Below are 25176 nucleotides of genomic sequence, written 5' to 3' on the forward strand. Positions count from 1 at the left end.
TCCGTCTGGGATGACAGCCATGCAGACCCATTTGATACAGTGTGCAGCGTATGGTCTGAGAACCGACAGGCTGACCCCCCCCCCCTCCCCTTCAACTTCTGCAGCAATGCAGTCTATTTCCCAAAGACAACCTCTGGATATGATGCTGAGCACGTGCGCTCAACTTCTGTTCTGAATGGAACCTGTCCTGTTAAAACCGCTGTATGGTCTTGGCCACCGTGCTGCAGCTCAGTTTCACGGCTTGCCAATCTTCTTATAGCCTAGGCCATCTTTATGTAGAGCAGCAATTCTTTTTTTCAGATCCTCAGAGAGTTCTTTGCCATGAGGTGCCATGCTGAACTTCCAGTGACCAGTATGAGAGTGAGAGCAATAACACCAAATTTTACACACCTTCTCCCCATTCACACCTGAGACCTTGTAAAACTAACGAGTCACATAACACCTGGGAAGGAAAATGGCTAATTGGGCCCAATTTGGACATTTTCACTTAGGGGTGTACTCACTTTTGTTGCCAGCGGTTTAGACATTAATGGCTGTGTGTTGAGTTATTTTGAGGGTACAGCAAATTTACACTGTTATACAAGCTGTACACTCACTACTTTACATTGTAGCAAAGTGTCATTTCTTCAGTGTTGTCACATGAAAAGATAGAATAAAATATTTACAAAAATGTGAGGGGTGTACTCACTTGTGATACTGTAAATATAGTATGAAATCTGTGATGCTGTCTGAAGGTTTTTTTTTTTTTAAAAAGCCTAAATGTTTAGCGCTGAGCAATGCAAGTGTACCAACATGACCACCACCACCTTCCTACTACTGGCATTTAGATTTTTTCAAAATGTAACATCCAAACATCACCACAGATGTCAACACACCATACTTATTTATAGACACTCAGTTTGCTAAAACTATGCAATTCAAGACGTAGCTGAGTGTAGCAAGATGTCCGCTGCTGTTTCTGACTGCAGGTGTTCTGTCAGATGAGCAAACCTGGTAGCGGTGGACACATACGCAGCTGACATAATGTCACTTCCGTTCCCCAATCTGATGGGTCGCAGATTCTGACGCAACACAGGCACGCTTCACTGTTGTCACCATTGCAGAGCAATGACATGCAGCCAACACTGGAGCCTATAGACAGGAAGTGGCTGAAAAGGCTGAGATCAGCACTGAAAGGTCATGAATTATTCTGACTAGCTGGTTCAAAACAATCAGCATATTTGCATTTCAGTATCCTCGTGGTTTTGAGCCAAATACCAAACAGCTCAGCAAGAAAGGTTTTGTTTTTTCCTCTCATGTTCCTAAAATCTAATTTTCCAATACTGAACAACAGTCTATGTAAGCTTGTACAGCCACGTGTCATGGCTTCATAGCACCTCATGTCAGGTCACCGTCCTCATCTCACTCCGCGTTCACAGCAACTACAGGGACGTGGATGTCCTCACTTTACCAGGACAAACGGAGGATGGCCTGACCTGCTAAGGTCACATTTGGAAATCTTCAGAGAAGCCAAACAACTGCATTATCATTACCAGTGTTATAGCGGCCTATTATCTGAGGGCAAAGTATACAAACACTCCTAACAGATTCAGATCACTGAACTTCGGGATCAGAAAATATTCTCAAAGACAAACTTTCTAAACAAAAAGAGCCAGTTAATTGTCCTTCAGACTTTAGGGGGGAATCAGACACTAGACATTAAACAATGCCTTGGGGGGAGAGGAATTTTTTTTTTTATAATAATATAATATATTTATATTATTTATATATAATAGCACCCTATTGTTGGTGTTAGTGGGAGGAATAACGCCCCATTGTTGGTCTCAAAAGCTGGCAGAAAGATCCAGCGCCAAAAAAAGGTTCAATCTGGTGCGCAATTACACGCATCGATGTGAGTTTATGCGCATAATTGCATTCTATTGGCTAGAGCACTAAACACTGCTCTAAAAAACAAATAAACCCCTACAAGGTGTATGGCTAATACAGAAATGTGTTTGGAGGCCAAAAAAAAAAAAAAAAAAAAAAAAAAAAGGGACTTTTACCATAGTAGCAGCACATTTATCTTCTCTGACACTCTCCCAAGGCTAGTTTCACACTTGTGTGGCTTTGTGGGCTGCGTTTTGCATGGGCATGACAGCCTATTCATTTAATTGTGCTGCTGTGCCGCTTGAAAACACACAGAAAAGGTCCCTGCTCCATTTTTTTTAAAGCGCTGCCTACACAAAAACCGCAAGTGCGGTACGGTTCCCGGTGAAGGAAGGCGTGCTGAGGTTTCCAGTGAGTAGGGGTGCCATTAGGATTAATGCAGCCCCACACATCTAAGTGGCAGCATGTTTTTCTGGGTGGCGCGGTCCCACAGTGGCAATCACTCACATAGGTGGGAACCTAGCCTCAGGGATGTCCACAGTCTGGAGAGCCATCTTTAGCATTATATATTCTATGTGATAGTAAGGGAGACTCCCTATACCCTGAGAGTTGAACTCTGCTGGTCTGAAGTCTCATCAGAATGAATGACCGTGAAAAATATAGAAATGTTACATCAAGAATTACTACATTGTTACAAGTAGAATAGCATCTAGCTACTGTACACATTTTCTAAGCCAGCATTTTAAAACATATTAAAATGTTCTGCTCTGTTCTATTAGAGCTCATTCAAACCAGACACACACGCACACGCCTTTGTGTAGGGATGGTATGATACATTGAGGTTTTTCCATCTCATTGGCTGCCCACCTTGGGTAAAAATGGCAGCTGGAGGGGGAGGTACACATACTGTAGCCACGATGTTGTGTTTTGTGTCAAAACCGACACGGCATGTTGTGTGTAGCAGGCAGTACCACTGACAAATGCTTCCAATTTTAGTGGACAGGCTACACCGTAACCACATGCAATGCATGCAGCATGATGCTGCAGTCCTTCGAGGGATAAAACCAGTGTCCAGGAAGCAACGTACCCGTCAACTGCCTTCTGAAAAGTGATCCATTGCGAGCCCGAACTTAATTAAAGTGTCACAAAATGAAACTTCATTCACCTGCACAGATGGGGAGGTGTAATGTGCAAAAATGCAGACAGATTGATATGCAGAACACCACAATTGTATAGAAGGAACAGGGCAGATAGAAACAATTGTTTTTTACATACCCCTGGGCTGGTTTATGTAGATCTATGCAGCTCAATAGATAAGGTGTGTATGACGTCTTAGGCCTGGTTCACACCTATGGATTTCTAGTGCTTTTTGCATTAAGCAGATTTGCACTACAATCCATTTAACATCATTTCCAATGGAACACATCCTGTAGTGCAAATCTGCAAAATGCAAAAAGCACCAAGAATGCATAGGTGTGAATGAGCCCACAGGCCGGGTTCACACTGGTACGACACAACTGTTGTACCTTTTTGGATCGGACTTCGCCCTGCGACTTGAAATCCGACATGTGTCCGACTTTGATCCCCAACAATACCAAGCACTGTCTGGTATGAATATTTAGGGGGAACTCCACGCATAATGTAAAAAAAAAAAAAAAAAAAAGAAAAAAAAAAAAACCCACAACACATCATTGGTTCCCCCTCAAGCAGCATACCAGGCCCTTTGGTCTGGTATGGATTTTAAAGGGGAACCCCCACGCCGAAAAAAGTTGCATGCCAAAGTCGGACCAGTTAAGGCCTCATGTACACTGCTGCTGGTAAACGGATGTTTAGGAGCAGTTGGGCATTTTTTTCAACTCCTCCTGAACTCTCCTCTGTTATCTTATCAGTACATGTACACAGGGTAGTTTAGGCCCCTTTCACATGAACAGACCGTTCAGGTCCTTCTGTCAGTTTTTAGGCAGACCTGAATGGACGCTCCATGCAGGTCTATGGAGCGATGGATGTCAGCGGTTACCATGTCCGCTGACATCTGATAAAATCAGACGTATGGCGTTACGTTCTCATCCATCCTGGCGGATCGGATAAGACCTGATGAAAAAGGACATGCTGTCCGTTTCGTTCGATCCCTCCATAGAAATCGGCGGCGCTCTGACAGGCCCCTCCCCTCAGTGAGCAGAGACGGACCCGTCATCCACCGGCTCAGCAGAGATCAACAGAGAGATCATCTGCTGAGCTGGCGGACAGAGCTGAGTGGATCCGCCTCGTGGGAATGAGGCCTTACAGTCATTTCTAGGCAGTTGATTTTAGCGGCTTTTTTTGGAATGCAAAAAAACGTGATCAGAAGCTGAGTTTGGAGGCATTTCAAGAGCCAAACGCTTCTAAACGCAGCTATACATGTTAACTCGCATTTAGGCCCATTTCATTTACAGGCGTTTTTCATTTTTGGCTATTTTTTAAAAAATGTGATTTTTTTTGCGGCAAAACTGACGTTTTAAACATGGATTACTATCTGTCAAGTTAAATCGTCCAGGAGATGTTGTAAAAATGTCCCGTGTACATGAAGCCTAAGGCCCCTTTCACATGAGGCGGACTCCGTTTCTACGGAGCCCGCCTCGGTCCGCCGGCTCAGCGGGAGATCTGTCCGTTGATCTCCGCTGAGCCGGCGGATGACAGGTCCCTCTCTGCTCACTGAGCGGGGAGGGGCTTGTCAGGCGCCGCTGCCGCCTATGGAGGGATCGGACGAAAACGGACAGCGTGTCCGTTTTCGTCAGATCTCACCCGATCCGATAGCGATGGATCTGGACGTAGGGCCATCCGTCTGCTTTTAGCGGATCGGACGGGGTCGGATGTCAGCGGACATGTCTCCGCTGACATCCGACGCTCCATAGGCTAACATGGAGCGCCCGTTCAGGTCCGCCGTCAAAACTGACAGGCGGACCTGAACGGTCCGATCGTGTGAAAGGGGCCTAAGAGGGCGATCTGACTTCAGTGATGATCAATGGGCTGAAGTAGGAACCACGTCAGACCAAAGTAGTCCAGGGAGCATTTTCAAAGTCGGACCGACTTGTGTCAGACCAGTTAAGACGACTCCCATAGGGAAACATTGATTTTTCACATGTCATGTGACATGAGCTCCCAATGTCGGAGGATTTGTGGTACCAGTGTGTACCCGGCCTTAGCCGTGGGTCACACCTATGCAGGTTGCAGTTTGCATATTCCAGGTGCATTTTTTTCAATACACTTTTTGATCCATTGAAGGCTATAGAACCAAAAAAAAAAAAAAAAAATCCCTGGCCCTTTTCATAAAATGCACAGATGTGAACTGCATCCATAGGAAACCATGTTAAATGGACCATAGTGTGTTTCTGCAAAACTGAAAAAATGTCTAGGTGTGAACCAGGCCTAATGCCCGGTACACACGATCCGATTATCGGACGAATGATCGTCTTTTTTTGCATGCTAATCTCACGTCGAATCTGATGAGTTTACTAAAGTCACGAAAATTCCCGTACGACAGCATAAAAATTCGGAAGTGATGTCATGTGTTGTAATGCATTTGTATTGCATTTTCGAACGATAGGTGTACTGATTAAACGAAAATCGTACGATCTGGCATCGTATGAAAAAAATTTCCGTGCATGTCCGATAGAATAATATCGGATGAACTGTCCTGATTGGCTCTCGAAAGCTCTGTACTAACGTTCCGATTATCGTACGATCGATTCGAATGCGGAATTTTTCGTACGATTTTCGGATCGTGTGTACGGGGCTTTAGATGGGATTTATGTCTGTATAAGGCACACATAGTAAGAGACACATTATCAGACATATAATTATTACATATTATCAGTATTCCTAGGCTTTGTTTTTAGTAATACAGTACTGTCACCTTCCCTGTGCAGATTTACATAAATTAGATTATTTAAATGTGATCTTTGTTCAGTTTGCGGTCAGATGAGTTGTGTTGGTAAATAGAAAGACAGGAGGTATGCAATATCTGCAATAGAAACAGTCTGCCTGAACTGGAGTAACCCCGGGACCTTTGTTCCCTATAGATCTGTGTCATTCTTATGGTAACAGCCCAGTGATGACCGACTGACCAGCTGTAATCTCACACTGAGGGGGGAGGGGGGATACACACCCACAAGTCAGCTCACCAGCCACGTCCAATCACAGGTCAGCTCTGCAACTCAACATTCTTTAAAAAAAGCTTCCAACCGCAAAGAATGAACATGTGTTCATGAAAAGGATCCCAGCTTCCTGTATACATGCTGGACATTGCACCATACTGGGGGGCCTCATCACTCACATCTGTGTAGATTTGACCTTCCAATAGACAAAAAGAAAGATAAAAAAAAAAAAAAAAAAAAAAAACTATACTTTTTTTTTTTTTTTTTTTTTTAAGAGCCCATTCACACAGGGACGACTATGGAACCGGGGAGCGACGCAAGTCGCTCCGACTTAGAAAAAGGTTCCTGTACGACTTCGGGGGCGACTTGGGGCGACTTGCATAGACTTCTATACAGAAGTCGTTTTGCAAGTCGCCCGGGCAGTCGTTTGCAGGTCGCCTCGCTGAGGCGACCTGCAAGTCGTGTTGCCCCTGTGTGAATGGGTTCAAAAAAAGTCCAAAAACTCCCTTGCCTGGCCTTATTAATCCTCTAAGTAATGAAAATACAGAATCCATAGTGGATGTGCACCTTACAACAGTATTTAAAGGGAAAAAAAAAAATTTAATTTTAAAATCAATTACTTTTTTACTAAGCGTTCTTGCTTGCACACAATCCTCAAGGGCTATATTATGTGACCATTTTTACAATAATGCCAGGGTTTTATCCATTTTTGACTAATCGAGTGATCGTTTAGAATATGAAATTTTCCGGCCGATTTTCTTAAAGGGTGTAGACATAACGGCAGGTTAAAAAAAAAAAAAAAATCAAACACGCAGCTGCCCATTGCAGAAACCAGTGCCCTAGCCAACCACCCACATTTTTGTGGGCAGTTTATCCTCTAGGCATGTCTCTTCAAGGGAGAGAGAAAGTTAGGGCCTCCTTCACACTGGACGTGTCGGCCAACTCTGCTAGAAGTCTTACACCTGGCAGCAGAAAAAAAAAAAAAAAAAAAAAAAAAAAAAAACACGCTTGATGCGCAGAAATGCAGTAATGAATGCATTAAGGCACATCAAGCGCATGGGTGTTAATGTAGGTCATTGGCCAGGATAATAATTCAATATGGCCACTGAAATGAAGTAATGCTCAAGCACTAAATATGCCTAGCATTAATGCACATTTAGACGTGTTTACACACAATCGTTTTTTGTCAAGACGTTCTCACCTGAGCGCAGATTTGGTGCGTTCAGATTTCAGCCACTAAACTCCATTGCCACTGATCTCCTCTAAATGCCTATGTGTGCATGGACACAGGCCAACATAGAGGGGTGTTTGGGGGCAGAAAACAAAAAAGTCAAACTTCTGTAAAACAGGTGTTTAGGAGCTCAAGTGTGCATGTGGCCTAAATCTGCAGACAATTAATTGAGGGGGGGGAGATTTTTATAACTGACAGGTCTCGGCTTCAAAAACTTGCGGGCGCGCTCCCGAGTCCAGCATTCGGCATCCATAAATGCTGAATGTAAGAATGTAAGACTCGGCCCTCCTCATTGGATTTGATTGACATCAGCAGGAGCCAATGGCTGCGCTGCTATCAATCTATCCAATCAACAGCCGAAAACCCCCTAGCAGAGAGACGGTACGTCCCCGTGGACAAGTTTGAGGGTTCGGGTAAGTAAAACGGGGGGGGGGGGGGGGGATGCTGGGAGGACGTTCACTGACAGATGTTTTTTTTCACCTTAATACATAGGAAGCATTAAGGTGAAAAAACACAAACCTTTACAACCCCTTTAGGCTCGGTTCACACGGGGGCGACTTGTCAGGCGACCTAGCCGCCTGACAAGTCGCCTCCCGTTCTGTACAATGGAACCGTTCTAATTGGAGCGACACAAGTCGCTCCGACTTAGAAGAAAGGTTCCTGTACTACTTTGGGGGCGACTTGCATAGACTTCTATACAGAAGTCGTCTTGCAAGTCGCCCCGGCAGTCGTGTGCAGGTCGCCTCGGTGAGGCGACCTGCAAGTCGTGCCGCGTCTAGTGTGAACCGGCACTTAAAGCTGTTATAGCTGCAAAGGATGGGCCAACTCAATATTGAACCCTACAGACTAAGACTGGGATGCCATTAAAGTTCATGTGCGTGTAAAGGCAGGTGTCCCAATACCTTTGGTAATATAGTGTATAACATGTGTAGAATATATATTTATACAAACACACACACATACTGTACACACACAGTCACATGACTGCCCATACAAGTATGACTACATTTCCAGCATTATTATGCAGCGTATAACTCAAATTGCAAAATACCCAAATCATCATAACTTAGGTGATCACGCAGTAGACAGACAAGGAATCTGGTTGACTCAACGAGCAGCCTGAGATGAGATCAGGTCAGATCTCCAGACATGTCCCCGCTTCCTAATGTACAGATTAGATTTCATTTAGTAAAACCTAAAATTGTTACATTGTATACACACAATGGATTTAGAACTGAGGTGTATACAGCTCTCTTTGATGGAAGGTGGGTGATGGATGACTCAGTGTTTGATAGGACACTTCAATCCTTTACAGTTCAGAGCTGCTAAGGTTCCAGATAAGACATTGGGCAACCAATCAGAATAGGACTTTATTCCCAGAGAAGGATTAAAAATGAAATCCGTTGGGAAGAGGACACTGGGGATTACATGGTCTCAATTCTTGTCCTCTCACAGTATTCAGTTTGAAAAGAGCTTATGGGTGGGCACAGGCTATAAATCAGAGATTAAAATTGGCTTCCACCACTCCCAGATTATGGGATGCATCAATTGATCCTTGGATTTCTGTGCTGATCTGACCACTATAAAAGACTACAATGGACAAGGAGTCCATTATGGAGAACTGACTGTACTAGACTATATGACACCTCCAGGATACAGACATGGGGGCCCCCCTTTTCTCTATTGTACCACCGAGATACCCCCCCCCGGTCAGTAGGGCACCTTTCGTATACAGGATAAGGGCACCTTCCTAGCGCCTCTATTACAGGAAGGGGTCACCATCTGTATGGCTCCTCCAGGATACAAAAGGGGTACTCTTCACTATACATGAGGGGGTAACTAGGACTTCAGCAGAGGGAAACACTGCAGCTCTAGTATTGTAGTATAGTATGTAGGGGGGGGGGCACTGTCTGTATGTCAGCTCTAGTATTGGGGGGGGGGGCACTGTCTATGTCAGCTCTAGTATTGGGGGGGGGGGCACTGTCTATGTCAGCTCTAGTATTGGGGGGGGGCACTGTCTATGTCAGCTCTAGTATTGGGGGGGGGCACTGTCTGTATGTCAGCTCTAGTATTGGGGGGGGGGCACTGTCTGTATGTCAGCTCTAGTATTGGGGGGGGGGCACTGTCTATGTCAGCTCTAGTATTGGGGGGGGCCTCTGTCTGTATGTCAGCTCTAGTATTGGGGGGGGCACTGTCTGTATGTCAGCTCTAGTATTGGGGGGGGGGGGGGGGGCACTGTCTGTATGTCAGCTCTAGTATTGGGGGGGGCACTGTCTGTATGTCAGCTCTAGTATTGGGGGGGGGGGGCACTGTCTGTATGTCAGCTCTAGTATTGGGGGGGGGGGGGGCACTGTCTGTATGTCAGCTCTAGTATTGGGGGGGGGGGCACTGTCTGTATGTCAGCTCTAGTATTGGGGGGGGGGCACTGTCTGTATGTCAGCTCTAGTATTGGGGGGGGGGGGCACTGTCTGTATGTCAGCTCTAGTATTGGGGGGGGGGCACTGTCTGTATGTCAGCTCTAGTATTGGGGGGGGGGCACTGTCTGTATGTCAGCTCTAGTATTGGGGGGGGGGCACTGTCTGTATGTCAGCTCTAGTATTGGGGGGGGGGGGGCACTGTCTGTATGTCAGCTCTAGTATTGGGGGGGGGGCACTGTATGTATGTCAGCTCTAGTATTGGGGGGGGGGGCACTGTCTGTATGTCAGCTCTAGTATTGGGGGGGGCACTGTCTGTATGTCAGCTCTAGTATTTGGGGGGGGGGCACTGTCTGTATGTCAGCTCTAGTATTGGGGGGGGGGACTGTCTGTATGTCAGCTCTAGTATTGGGGGGGGGGCACTGTCTGTATGTCAGCTCTAGTATTGGGGGGGGGGCACTGTCTGTATGTCAGCTCTAGTATTGGGGGGGGGGCACTGTCTGTATGTCAGCTCTAGTATTGGGGGGGGGCACTGTCTGTATGTCAGCTCTAGTATTGGGGGGGGGGGGCACTGTCTGTATGTCAGCTCTAGTATTGGGGGGGGCACTGTCTGTATGTCAGCTCTAGTATTGGGGGGGGGGGGGGGGCACTGTCTGTATGTCAGCTCTAGTATTGGGGGGGGGCACTGTCTGTATGTCAGCTCTAGTATTGGGGGGGGGGGCACTGTCTGTATGTCAGCTCTAGTATTGTGGGGGGGGCACTGTCTGTATGTCAGCTCTAGTATTGGGGGGGGGGGCACTGTCTGTATGTCAGCTCTAGTATTGGGGGGGGGGCACTGTCTGTATGTCAGCTCTAGTATTGGGGGGGGGGGCACTGTCTGTATGTCAGCTCTAGTATTGTGGGGGGGGGCACTGTCTGTATGTCAGCTCTAGTATGGGGGGGGGGCACTGTCTGTATGTCAGCTCTAGTATTGGGGGGGGGCACTGTCTGTATGTCAGCTCTAGTATTGGGGGGGGGCACTGTCTGTATGTCAGCTCTAGTATTGGGGGGGGGGGCACTGTCTGTATGTCAGCTCTAGTATTGGGGGGGGGGGGCACTGTCTGTATGTCTGCTCTAGTATTGGGGGGGCACTGTCTGTATGTCAGCTCTAGTATGGGGGGGGGCACTGTCTGTATGTCAGCTCTAGTATTGGGGGGGGGGGGCACTGTCTCTATGTCAGCTCTAGTATTGGGGGGGGGGGGGGGCACTGTCTGTATGTCAGCTCTAGTATTGGGGGGGGGGGCACTGTCTGTATGTCAGCTCTAGTATTGGGGGGGGGCACTGTCTGTATGTCAGCTCTAGTATTGGGGGGGGGGGCACTGTCTGTATGTCAGCTCTAGTATTGGGGGGGGGGGGCACTGTCTGTATGTCAGCTCTAGTATTGGGGGGGGGGGCACTGTCTGTATGTCCGCTCTAGTATTGGGGGGGGGGCACTGTCTGTATGTCAGCTCTAGTATTGGGGGGGGGGGCACTGTCTGTATGTCCGCTCTAGTATTGGGGGGGGGGGCACTGTCTGTATGTCAGCTCTAGTATTGGGGGGGGCACTGTCTGTATGTCCGCTCTAGTATTGGGGGGGGGGGAGACTGCATGCCAGATCCAGTAGGACACAGAGGACCCCCCCCCCCCCCCCCTTTCTCTCCATAGGACTCACCCAGGCAGCACTGGCACACCAGGGCGGCAGCATTCAGAGCCCCGGCAGACGCCCCATAGATCTTGGTGGCCTCGGTGATCAGGTAGGGCGCTCTCTCCTGCAGACAGCTGGACACCCCGACATGGTAGACCCCGAGGAAGCCGCATCCGGCGAAGGACAGGTTCCATCCCCACTCCCGATCGAACATGGTGTCTGTACTCGGCACAGCCCCGATCAATCAGATGATATGAATAGGAAGAGCCGAGCGCTCCGATTGTTCAACATTTAAAGGACCGGCCACAGTGACAACCGAGCTCCGCCCTCTGGAGGCGTTACATTGAGAGGCAGCAGCAAATCAGAGCACCGAAGAGGAGACCGGCCTCCTGCCCTGCGCGTAAGGATCCCCTGAGTGACGTCACCCAGCGCTGGTCTGGAAGGAGAGGATTAGGGGGATGACGTCATGCAGGCTGGAGTTATAACACAGGGCGCTTATGCCACAGAATCAGACTTACCTAATAGTGATCAATCTAATTACATCACAGTGCACAATATTGGGATCATATCCTACATTTCTATTGATCTTCCATGTATTCCCGGTCACTGTGTGATCATAGAGCACCCCACATAGGAGCCGCTGGTGAAATGGGGTCCCCCCCCTGCACACCCAATGATCCCCCCAGAGTCACACGACAGTCCACTACTTTGTGTGTTTATTGAGGGGATAAAACTTGGATGGGGATGAGGAGTATTATGGGATGCCCACTTGACTTCAGAAAAATTCTTCAGGGACAACTTCTCCTATATACAGTCTATATACAGTCTATATACACAGGGTGGGTGCCAGGATCTTTGGGTACAAAGGCAAAGGTGCATTTTGGTGCCCCCATCATCCTTCAAACCCCCCGAACCCAGACAGCAGCTCTGCCGGAAGGATGGAACTCAAAGGAACAAAGAAAAAACATCCATCATATAAGCATGAACCACAATAAAGTGCAATGTGATAGATATCAAGAATAATTAGTACATGTACATTCCTAAGTGCTAGTGCAATAAAATATATGCATAAAACATACATTTCATATAAAAAGTCCAATAAAATTGTGCTGTGTTAAACTTGTGCAGATCCACTGCAAGCTGTTTGCACCAACTTCAGTTTAACATCACCAAAATAGAGCACATACCATCTGCTTACCAAATAAATTGACTTTATAAAATTATGAGGTCATGTGTGCTTGTCATTTGCTGGATATTTGCAGCCACTTTACTAAAAAAAAGCAACAATGCAGATATGATGGCTTTCCCCCAAAAGTGGCCTTTCAGCACTCCGTCCAGTCCAGTGCCAACCACAGGAAACCCCGTATATACAAAGAATAAAGCACGCTGTAGTGCATGACCAGGACAAGTAAACAACGTGTCTCTTTATCCCAGTAAACTTTGCTGTAAGTACATTACTTTAATAAAACAGCACAGTATGCCTTGGTCATGCACTACAGCATGCTTTATTCCTTGTATATACAGGGTTTCCTGCGGTTGGCACTGGACTGGACGGAGTGGTGAAAAGCCACTTTTGGGAGAAAGTCATCATACCTGCATTGTTGATTTTTGAGTAAAGTGGCTGCAAATATAAGGCAGGTGACAAGCACACATGACCTCATAATTTTAAGAGGACACATTTATTGGTAAGCAGATGTGTGTGTGCTTTGTTTTGGTGATGTTACACTGAAGTCGGTGAAAACAGCTTACAGTGGATCTACACAAGTTTATCATGACACAATTTTATTGGACTTTTTGTATGAAATGTACTTATTGCACTAGCACTTTGGATGTACATACATTCATTATTCTCTATATCTATCACATTGCACTTTAGGTACTTTTACATGAGAAGTCTGGTTGGATCTGCCTATCTGTTTTCCAGGCGGACCCAATTGGAGCCTCTCTTCTCTTGGAGCAGCGGGTGTAATCTCCAATCCAATCCACTAAAAACAAACGGAAGGGGATCTGTTCTCCTCAGTTGGGTGTAAATAGACCACAAAGTCTGTTTACATCTGACCACCCATAGAGCAGAACGGGCTCCATCCATCCTTTCACAGATCCCCCACTGGATGTATCAACAAAATAACTTAACCTGCGTGCTGATGTAGCGCCCTGGGGTTTAGTCAGGGAGCTCCTCACAAAATTCCTTGTCAGGAGTAGCTACTGTGGATAGTTGTTAGAGATCCATTTATTTCTCCCTAAGTTTGGCCTTGTTGTACTTTTCTCTTATGCCACTTGGTGGCCAGGCACTTGGTGGCATGAGATGTGAGAAGGACATTTCAAGGTCAAGTTATGGGTATATAGGATATCTCAGCCAATGGGCAGGGGTTTTCTTGAATCCCTTAGCCTGCTGGGAGAACCTATATATTTGGGTGGAGTCAGGTGATCCATGTTCTGTGCCACCCGGACTTGTGTCTGGGTGGATGTGTGTCGCCTGCCCCAGGCTGCTAGGCCAGAGATTGGGCCTATCCTGGGGGCATCTGGCTGCCAGGCTGTATGAGGGGCTATCCAGAAGTAAGAGGGCAGCGCAGGGTTGGGATTGCGGCTTGCAGTCCAACCAAAAGTGACGGTTCTGCCGGCTGGAGAACCTGTTGTGGTCGGAGGTACAAAGGAAGCTGTCGGCACTAAGGGACCAACCACCTTTACCAGAGACCACAGTGAGTAACTGAAGCAAGTACCGGAGTAACATTCTCACCAAACGGGCTCGGTGGAGAATCAGGAAGATTCAGGCGGTGATCAAGTCAGGGACCCAACCCACAGAGGTGATGCTTGGAGAGCAGCCTTGTGTTTTAGGCCAGGAACCTAGCCGGTCAGCAGGTGTGAAGCTTAAGGGGTATCTGGAGTGCCAAGCTAGGGACCCAGCAAGGAAGCGTGGGTGACGCTTTAGGGGGATACCACCGCAAAAGCCTTAAGGAGCTCACAGGATTCAGAGTCAGCGAATCAGAGAGTCCAGTGAGAGACTAGGAGCTCAAGGGGCTGAAGAGCTACAAGTGGACATTGTAGTAAAGCTGAGAGAACTGTTGAACTTTGCGTTAGGAACTGTTAAATACTGTTGCCAAAGGAGACAGCAAACCTGCACGTGCAGACATGGCACCTTGCTGCGGCCTTTCCCTGTAAGGCTGTCTTCCTATTGAAGTCACGGGTCTGCCTATTGAAATTGCAACCACTTAAGGGTGTCCTGGCCCTGACCCTCTTTCCCTTGTAAAATATAAAAAGGAATGTTAAAAGAAATAAAACCTCTTTTGCATCCAAGAAGCTTCTGGCGTCCAATGACTTTCACCATCTTTGCACCCACTATGCCTCACAACCCACTACATATTGAAGGATGTCAGTGGTCCGTGGCCTCAAACGTTCTCATTAGACTGGAAGAGGTTAGAGATTCTGCTACACTATACTAACAAAAAAAAAAGCACCACAATACATGATAATGGTTCCCTGTCTCTATGGTCTTTCTGAGATCTGGGGGCCCCTCCTGCACTATGTTTCTATGCAGGCTCCGATATGTGAGGCCCCTCCTGCCTCAAGGTGTCTGCGCACACATGTGTTGTTCTGTGCAGAGGAGTAAGGCCAGGTGTGCTGAGTGTGCCGGCACGGGCCCCTCTCTTCAGTCTGCCTGTATTTATTGTGTAAAGTGGGGCCCAGGCCCTGGGCCGTCCACTCCTCAGTGCCCATCAATGCAGCCTAATCAGTGCCCATCAAACGCAGCCTTACCAGGGCCCATCAAATGTAACCTGATCAGTGCCCATCAATGCAGCCTTACCAGTGCCCATCAATGCAGCCTTACCAGTGCCCATCAATGCAGCCTTACCAGTGCCCATCAAATGCAACCTGATCAGTGTCCAGCAATGCAGCCTGATCAGTGCCCAGCAATGCAGCCTGACCAGTGTCCAGCAATGCAGCCTGACCAGTGTCCAGCAATGCAGCCTGATCAGTGTCCAGCAATGCAGCCTGACCAGTGTCCAGCAATGCAGCCTGATCAGTGTCCAGCAATGCAGCCTGATCAGTGTCCAACAATGCAGCCTGACCTGTATCCAGAATTGCAGCCTGATCAGTGTCCAGCAATGCAGCCTGATCAGTGTCCAACAATGCAGCCTGACCTGTATCCAGAATTGCAGTCTGACCTGTATCCAGAATTGCAGCCTGATCAGTGCCCAGCAATGCAGCCTGATCAGTGCTCATCAATGCAGCCTGACCAGTGTCCAGCAATGCAGCCTGATCAGTGTCTAGCAATGCAGCCTGATCAGTGTCTAGCAATGCAGCCTGATCAGTGTCCAGCAATGCAGTCTGACCTGTATCCAGAATTGCAGCCTGATCAGTGCCCAGCAATGCAGCCTGATCAGTGCCCATCAATGCAGTCTGACCAGTGTCCAGCAATGCAACTTGATCAGTGTCCAGCAATGCAGCCTGATCAGTGTCCAGCAATGCAGCCTGATCAGTGCCCATCAATGCAGTCTGACCAGTGTCCAGCAATGCAGCCTGATCAGTGTCCAGCAATGCAGCCTGACCAGTGGCCATCAATGCAGCCTGACCTGTATCCAGAATTGCAGCCTGATCAGTGTCCATCAATGCAGCCTGATCAGTGCCCATCAATGCAGCCAGACCAGTGCCCATCAATGCAGCCAGACCAGTGCCCATCAATGCAGCCTGATCAGTGTCCAGCAATGCAGTCTGATCAGTGTCCAGCAATGCAGCCTGATCAGTGTCCAGCAATGCAGCCTGATCAGTGTCCAGCAATGCAGCCAGACCAGTGCCCATCAATGCAGCCTGATCAGTGTCCAGCAATGCAGCCTGATCAGTGTCCAGCAATGCAGTCTGATCAGTGTCCAGCAATGCAGTCTGATCAGTGTCCAGCAATGCAGCCTGATCAGTGTCCAGCAATGCAGTCTGACCTGTATCCAGAATTGCAGCCTGATCAGTGCCCAGCAATGCAGTCTGATCATTGCCTATCAATGCAGCCTGACCAGTGTCCATCAATGCAGCCAGACCAGTGCCCATCAATGCAGCCTGATCAGTGTCCAGCAATGCAGCCTGATCAGTGTCTAGCAATGCAGCCTGATCAGTGTCTAGCAATGCAGTCTGATCAGTGCCCATCAATGCGGCCTGATCAGTGTCCAGCAATGCAGTCTGATCAGTGTCCAGCAATGCAGTCTGATCAGTGTCCAGCAATGCAGCCTGATCAGTGTCCAGCAATGCAGTCTGATCAGTGTCCAGCAATGCAGTCTGATCAGTGTCCAGCAATGCGGCCTGATCAGTGCCCAGCAATGCGGTCTGATCAGTGCCCATCAATGCAGTCTGATCAGTGTCCAGCAATGCAGTCTGATCAGTGTCCAGCAATGCAGTCTGATCAGTGTCCAGCAATGCGGCCTGATCAGTGCCCAGCAATGCGGTCTGATCAGTGCCCATCAATGCGGCCTGATCAGGGTCCAGGAATGAAAAAGAGGAAGGGAAGGCCGGAGGCCAGGTGGGACTTTAAATGAGGCAGTAGACAGATTGGAGTAAGATAAAAATGTGTACAAATTTATTGGTGGAAAATTCTGGGTATACAACACATGTAAAGGGTTACGTGTGCATGCGCACAAGCCATAGCCTACATGAATGCATATGTATACAGACAGTCAAAAATAGTATGTCTAACCATATATAACTGTAGCAGATGTACACTGTACAATAAATACATATATCTATACTGGGGAGCACAAAACACATGATGTAAAAAATGAGTATGAAAATAAAATAAAGAGGTACATCAAAACATTAATAACTGTCAAATCCAATTAAAAGCCCAGTGGCTGCATCCTTGGTGCCCGACGCGTTTCTGTGAATACACTTCTTCAGGGGCGGATGCTACAGGATTTCTGAAATTACAAAGTATGAAGCCATCAAAGAATAGAAATAAATACAACCAGAAAGGACAATGTGTCAATTTCTGGGTACTCACAATGTCACCAGACTATGGTACAGGGCAGGGACTGGGCAGGGAATAGCTCTCCCCCGGAGCTGGGGTGGCAGGCAATCCAGCGCAAGACAGGCACACATCGGCATCATCCCCAAAGCGCAAGCATCCTCTGCAAAACATAGCCAATCATGGGTGGGATGGTGGACCTAAAGTGGATGATGGAATCCATAGAGAAGGTCACAGTACTGACACTAAAGAGTAAGGGGAGTAGGAAGTTGTAGTATATTCATACAGTGTTACCTTGAGGTGCTTAAAACCGAGGCTGACCAACGCTATGGCGTCTGTTCTGTTGTGGAGAGCAGAGGAGGAAAAAATGTGCCTGGGGCGACGCCTAATATGCGTCCCGGCCGCGCCGGTGATTGCCACCGACGTCACGCTGACAGGCCGGCGGTACGTGGGGCGGGGATCCCTGCTCACGGCAGGGACCCGCCCAGGCTGACGTCACTGCGTACAGCTACGCTGACACCAGATGGAAACCTATGCGCCCGCACAACGGCGCCAACTGGTGACGTCATGTGCGGGAGCACTGCGTGGCGCTGATGCGGTGTGTGCACCCGCCCGATCCCCCACACCAAACCAGCCCAAAGCAAAGGGGCGGACGTGGGGGGGATGGGGAGGGCACGCAGAGCGCATCGCAGCTCCGGGAAAAGAACAGCCCGAAGCCCAGAGCCCAGCCACCATGCTGGATTGTGTAAGGTGCGCCCAAAATTGCAGCAACATATAGTTGCACACAAATATGTGTGTGGATCATTGAGGTGCACTACCACACATAAAAAACCCCAATTAAAGCCAGCAGGGGAAAACTGCCTAGCAACTGTCTACTGCCTCCATCCCTGTTAGAGTTTAATGGAAAAGGTTTGGGACTTTAAATGAGGCGTGGGGCTGTGCCTCCATCCCGAATACAAGAAAAAGAGGAAGGGAAGGCCGGAGGCCAGGTGGGACTTTAAATGAGGCAGTAGACAGATTGGAGTAAGATAAAAATGTGTACAAATTTATTGGTGGAAAATTCTGGGTATACAACACATGTAAAGGGTTACGTGTGCATGCGCACAAGCCATAGCCTACATGAATGCATATGTATACAGACAGTCAAAAATAGTATGTCTAACCATATATAACTGTAGCAGATGTACACTGTACAATAAATACATATATCTATACTGGGGAGCACAAAACACATGATGTAAAAAATGAGTATGAAAATAAAATAAAGAGGTACATCAAAACATTAATAACTGTCAAATCCAATTAAAAGCCCAGTGGCTGCATCCTTGGTGCCCGACGAGTTTCTGTGAATACACTTCTTCAGGGGCGGATGCTACAGGATTTCTGAAATTACAAAGTATGAAGCCATCAAAGAATAGAAATAAATACAACCAGAAAGGACAATGTGTCAATTTCTGGGTAATCACAATGTCACCAGACTATGGTACAGGGCAGGGACTGGGCAGGGAATAGCTCTCCCCCGGAGCTGGGGTGGCAGGCAATCCAGCGCAAGACAGGCACACATCGGCATCATCCCCAAAGCGCAAGCATCCTCTGCAAAACATAGCCAATCATGGGTGGGATGGTGGACCTAAAGTGGATGATGGAATCCATAGAGAAGGTCACAGTACTGACACTAAAGAGTAAGGGGAGTAGGAAGTTGTAGTATATTCATATAGTGTTACCTTGAGGTGCTTAAAACCGAGGCTGACCAACGCTATGGCGTCTGTTCTGTTGTGGAGAGCAGAGGAGGAAAAAATGTGCCTGGGGCGACGCCTAATATGCGTCCCGGCCGCGCCGGTGATTGCCACCGACGTCACGCTGACAGGCCGGCGGTACGTGGGGCGGGGATCCCTGCTCACGGCAGGGACCCGCCCAGGCTGACGTCACTGCGTACAGCTACGCCGACACCAGATGGAAACCTATGCGCCCGCACAACGGCGCCAACTGGTGACGTCATGTGCGGGAGCACTGCGTGGCGCTGATGCGGTGTGTGCACCCGCCCGATCCCCCACACCAAACCAGCCCAAAGCCAAGGGGCGGACGTGGGGGGGATGGGGAGGGCACGCAGAGCGCATCGCAGCTCCGGGAAAAGAACAGCCCGAAGCCCAGAGCCCAGCCACCATGCTGGATTGTGTAAGGTGCGCCCAAAATTGCAGCAACATATAGTTGCACACAAATATGTGTGTGGACCATTGAGGTGCACTACCACACATAAAAAACCCCAATTAAAGCCAGCAGGGGAAAACTGCCTAGCAACTGTCTACTGCCTCCATCCCTGTTAGAGTTTAATGGAAAAGGTTTGGGACTTTAAATGAGGCGTGGGGCTGTGCCTCCATCCCGAATACAAGAAAAAGAGGAAGGGAAGGCCGGAGGCCAGGTGGGACTTTAAATGAGGCAGTAGACAGATTGGAGTAAGATAAAAATGTGTACAAATTTATTGGTGGAAAATTCTGGGTATACAACACATGTAAAGGGTTACGTGTGCATGCGCACAAGCCATAGCCTACATGAATGCATATGTATACAGACAGTCAAAAATAGTATGTCTAACCATATATAACTGTAGCAGATGTACACTGTACAATAAATACATATATCTATACTGGGGAGCACAAAACACATGATGTAAAAAATGAGTATGAAAATAAAATAAAGAGGTACATCAAAACATTAATAACTGTCAAATCCAATTAAAAGCCCAGTGGCTGCATCCTTGGTGACCGACGCGTTTCTGTGAATACACTTCTTCAGGGGCGGATGCTACAGGATTTCTGAAATTACAAAGTATGAAGCCATCAAAGAATAGAAAAAAATACAACCAGAAAGGACAATGTGTCAATTTCTGGGTACTCACAATGTCACCAGACTATGGTACAGGGCAGGGACTGGGCAGGGAATAGCTCTCCCCCGGAGCTGGGGTGGCAGGAAATCCAGCGCAAGACAGGCACACATCGGCATCATCCCCAAAGTGCAAGCATCCTCTGCAAAACATAGCCAATCATGGGTGGGATGGTGGACCTAAAGTGGATGATGGAATCCATAGAGAAGGTCACAGTACTGACACTAAAGAGTAAGGGGAGTAGGAAGTGTCCAGCAATGCAGCCTGATCAGTGTCCAGCAATGCAGTCCACTCTGATCAGTGTCTGGATCTAGGATTTGTATATCTTAGCCCGCCCGTCCTCCTCTCCCTTGGTCCTCCTCCCTCTCCGGCGGCCGCTGTAACAAAGTCCTGGCTCCTATATTGCACGGAAGCTCTCTCCTTCCCGCACACCACCTGCCTCAGCTCCCATGCTAGAGGCCAGTCCTGCAGGACGCGGCTGCTAATGGGAATGGCATTCCTGCTGTAGAAAACGTACAGGAACGTTGTTCCCATGCATTCCCGTGGGACTCGAGCCCTGGTGTTCACCCTACAGAGGGTCCCCATGTACATGCAGTGGGCTGTATAATAAGCAGCACACACAGTCACACATAGAAAGGCATATAATCCATGCCCTCCTACCTTCCACAGAGGAACTTCACCTGTGCCATTCCAGTTCCTGTGCCTGCTGGCCCCGCCCCCTGCTCTCACTCGGCTCCTCCCCCTGGTCTCCTGGGCTCCTTCTCATGTGAATCATCTCCATTTCAGCGGCGATTGTGTCTGTGCTGGACTGGAGGTGGGAGTCCATGACAGGGGACTGATTATAGTGAGGGCTGGAGGGGGAGAAAGGAACAGCCTTCGTCTGCCCTGCAACTGACTGCGATAGAAAGAGCAGGGTCCGAGGGAGCAGAGGGAAATGTGTGTGCTGGCAGCTCTGAAGTCACAGTGCCCGGGGCAGTGCTGCCTGTCACTGTGCGCTGCTGTGCCATGCAAGTGGGGGTGGCGCCAGCATAAGCTTTTCTTGAGCAAAACCCTGGCTTTAGTGCCCCCCCCCCTTCTCCTGGCGCCCTCAGATGCCGCCTGGGCTGCCTTATGCTGGTGCTGGCCCTGTATTTACACTCCTCACTGCCTCCAGAACACTTGTTTGCAGAACTTCAGCTGGAAAACATTAGTGGATCTGACTAGACATGTGCAGAACAAAAACATTTGTTTTGTTTCGATTCGTTATTTACATAAATTTGTTTATTTCATTTTCAGAATTCATTCTGTTTATTCAGATTCGAATCAATTCGAATTTTCCTAATCGATTTGATTCAGAATTCTATTCAAATTGTATTCAAATCAAATTTATTCTATTTAAAATTAAAATTTTGGAAGATGGTTATATTCTTTCTATTCCATTCTATTCTATTGTTTTTTTTCCTATTTTATTCTTTTCTATTATATTCTATTCTTTTCTATTATTTTCTATTGTTTCTTCTATTCTATTTTCTATTCTATTCTATCTTAGTTTCTATTATATTTCTTGGTTTTTATTCTATTCTAATTCAAATTTATTCTATTCAAAGTTTGAATTACCGAAGATGGTTATATTCTTTCTATTCTATTCTTTTCTGTATTTTTATTTTTGTCCTACTCTAATCAATTATTTTCTGTTCTATTCAAATTCAAATTTATTTTATTGACATTTTGGGAAATGGTTATATTCTGTTTTATTTTATTCTATTCTATTATTTTATGTTCTATTCTTTTATTTTCTATTGTATTATATTCTTTGCTATTTATATTAAAATATATTCTATACAAAATTCGAATTTCTGAAAACAGTTATATTGTTATATTCTTTCTATTCTATTTTATTATTTTTTATTGTTTATTCTATTCTATCCTTTTACAGTATTTTTCATTCTATTCTTTTTTATTCTTTTCAAATTTGAATTTATTGTATTCAAAACTTGAATTTATTCTATTCAAAATTTGAATTTCAGAAGAAGGTTATGTGCTTTCTATTTTATTCTATTCTTTTTTTCTATTTTCTTTTTCTATTCTATTCTTTCTATTTTATTTGATTCTATTGTATTTGAGTTCAAATTTATTTTATTTGAAATTCGAATTTATATTTATATTCTTTCTAATTCCTTCTATTCTATTGTATTGTTTTATTCTATTCTATTCTATTCTATTCTATTCTATTCTATTCTATGTTACCCCATTCCTTTAATTTCTATTCTATTAGATTATTTTCTTTTTATTACTTCATTTTCTATTCTATTTTATTCTCTTCGGAAATTCGATTAGAAAACAATTCAAATTTGAATTTCATTTCGAAATTTAGTTTCATTATTTCAGATTTGTTTAAAATCGTTACTAATGTAATTTGGAAATTCAGATACATCCAAATTTCCAAATAACGAAAAATTTGTTAGAATTTCAATTCCGGACGAAACGGACTGCACGTCTAGATCTGGCAAAGCACTCAGCAAAATCAAAGCAAAAGCTTTTTACAGGCATGGACCATGGGTCCCTACGTTGTGTAGCGATGTCAAGTGTCCAGCTTACATCCCTGTGGCTACTGATCCCAGCACCACCCCTTCAGGCACTGCTAGGCCACCTGGCTGCAGCTGCCCCTTTTACTAGCCCTCCTGGCTACTTCTCCACAGTCCTCCCAGCAGTGGCGGCCCCTCCATTAGGGGCGCACGGGCACCGCCCCCTCTATCCTGATCTACATACAGAGACGCTGGACTATAGATTCTAATGGGGGAGGGGTGTGTTTTTTTGAAGCATGTGATTAGAGCCAAAGGTTCTAATAGGCTTCAAAATTCAAAGCAGAGCACTGTCCTCCGAGCCCACTCAGGTGTGTGAAGATAGCGAATAAATATAAATAAGCACCAGAGCCGCCACCCGCAATCCGCCACCTAGACGGGGTAAGTACCGGACCGACCGGCAGACGGGGGGGCTTTGGGGTAGTGCCAAACCGCCGGGCGCCCAGGAGGGGATGTTTTCCGCCCCCCCCAAAAAAAAAAACGCTATCCGCCACTGCCTCCCAGACTGCTCACTCACCAGCCGACATGGCTGACTCCTCAGAAAATCTCCTGGACATGCTGACTCTCACCCGCTGTCCTCACACTTGCTCCTGTGCATCCAAGGCAGGATTCCTCCGTGTGTTGTAGAGGGTCCCTCCAGCACCCTCCCTCAAGGCCCGAGGTCACCCACCCTCCCCCCAGACTAGGGGGCACCATCAAGGGCCACCGACAGCCTCCTCAGCACTCCATCTCCTTCTTTCACCCAACTGCCCCTGCTGGCATGACCCCAGAGTATTTAAGAGATGTCCACCCCCTGCCAGACCACTTGCTGGGGATTGGCTGGGGCCCTTCTCAATACTCCAAGCAGCTCCTCCTAGACTCCACCTTTACCTCTAGAATCTTCTCCAAGGTTCCGAGAGAGCAGGGAAGTTACCAGAGGTGCTGCCTGCTGAGTCACCCAGCCTCCCTGAATCACTCATCCTTGACCCAGATTCAGCCCAGGCCTGGTTCTCTGAGCTCTGCTGTGTAATACACCTGAATGTGACATACCAGGTCATATTCAAGTACTTGGACATTTTGTATCTAAAAATAATAGATTTAATGATTATTATAATAATATTACTGATTACAAAGCTACATTTATTTGTGTCCTTTAAATCTGCCTGGGCTTTGAATGAGCTTTGAATATATAATGGAGACATCTTTAATGCGGAGTGATTTGGTGACCTATCGTTGTCACTTATCATTGTTATGGATTATTACTGTAATAAATTGTAATTATCATTGTTTCTTTATGTACAAAGTACAGCAGTAACTACCTAAAATAAACAAAACACTCTTTAATTACTAAATCCTGGGGAGGGTTTATCATCTGTAGGTGACCCAAAAGATAGACAGGTCATGGCACCAACCTTACTCGATTTTCAGTGTCACGCCAGTCAAGGATGACATAGTAATTAGCATTAATTTTGCAGCACTGGAGTTCTGGGATGATTTCCCACTATTTGTGGGATCTTTTCATTCTCCCCATGCTTGCTGGAGTTTTACTTCTACAATCTAAAATGATACTAATAGGTTAAAGCGGTGTTAAGCCCAAAAGCAAACATTGCAGCTTGCCATTTCTTAGATGACATGGCTGCATTTGTTTTCTTATTTTAGGCTTTCTTTCTTCTATTTTCATCTGGGGATCTGGCCAGTATGTCTGTTGTTTTTCAACAGAAAAGCTCTCTTGCAGTTACAGGGATAAGACAAACTATTTACCAATGACAGGTGCTTTCAATGATCAGCTTTTATTTATGTATGTAAAACCTTTATCCCAAAAGAAAACAACTGTTTGCTGTATCTGAATATAAATTGTAAGCTGGAGTTCAGCTTTAATTTGTTAGTGTATTTAAATCTGCTAAAACCTCTAACACTCCCCTTCCCCAAGACTGACAAGGCTGCTGTCCAAAGGTGCCCCCGTGCTCCTTTATCCAGTGTAGGGGCACTCTAATACAGGAGGTGGTTTTTTGGCCAGATCACTGGGTGAAAACAGAGGGGGGAAGCCTAAAAAAGAAAACTAATGCAGCCACCACATCTAAGGATTGGTGAGCTGCAATATATTACCATAGCGCCCAACTGTCCCTGATTTTGAGGGACTGTCCCTCATTTGGAACACAGTCCCTCTGTCCCTCTTTCCTCCTCATTTGTCCCTCATTTTGGTCTGATCTATATAGTTGTATAGAAAATTTACTATTTATCTATCAAAAAGTATTTTCCATTTTCCTAAAACTTTCAGCCAAGTTCAAAATTGCTGCATTTGTAAATTCCGAAAACCAATATAAAGGAATAGTAGTGGTAAAAAAAGGGTTTACCCAATCTTTTTTTTTTTTTGTACAATTCTTCTTTAAAGGGGCGCCAGGGCCACTGATAGGGGGGGACCACCGGTAGACAAAGGGGCCCGGACAGCAGGAAGATCGGAGGAAAACAATGTCCCCCGTGTCTCTCACCCAGGTTTCTCCCCC

General features: G+C 46.7%; 1 protein-coding gene across 1 annotated transcript in view; it reads right to left on the reverse strand.

The window, feature by feature from the left end:
* Positions 1-11609, reverse strand: part of LOC141132936 (patatin-like phospholipase domain-containing protein 2) — a 32975-nt gene extending 21366 nt beyond the window's left edge. Inside the window, exon 1 of the mRNA XM_073621945.1 lies at positions 11335-11609. Within this exon, the coding sequence (XP_073478046.1) occupies positions 11335-11521 (187 nt within the window). The 5' untranslated portion in view covers positions 11522-11609. The remainder of the gene's footprint in view (positions 1-11334) is intronic.
* Between the last annotated feature and the right edge of the window lie 13567 nt (positions 11610-25176).

Source organism: Aquarana catesbeiana, linkage group LG03, assembly GCF_042186555.1.
Source record: "Aquarana catesbeiana isolate 2022-GZ linkage group LG03, ASM4218655v1, whole genome shotgun sequence".
In the NCBI taxonomy this organism is placed as follows: domain Eukaryota; kingdom Metazoa; phylum Chordata; class Amphibia; order Anura; family Ranidae; genus Aquarana; species Aquarana catesbeiana.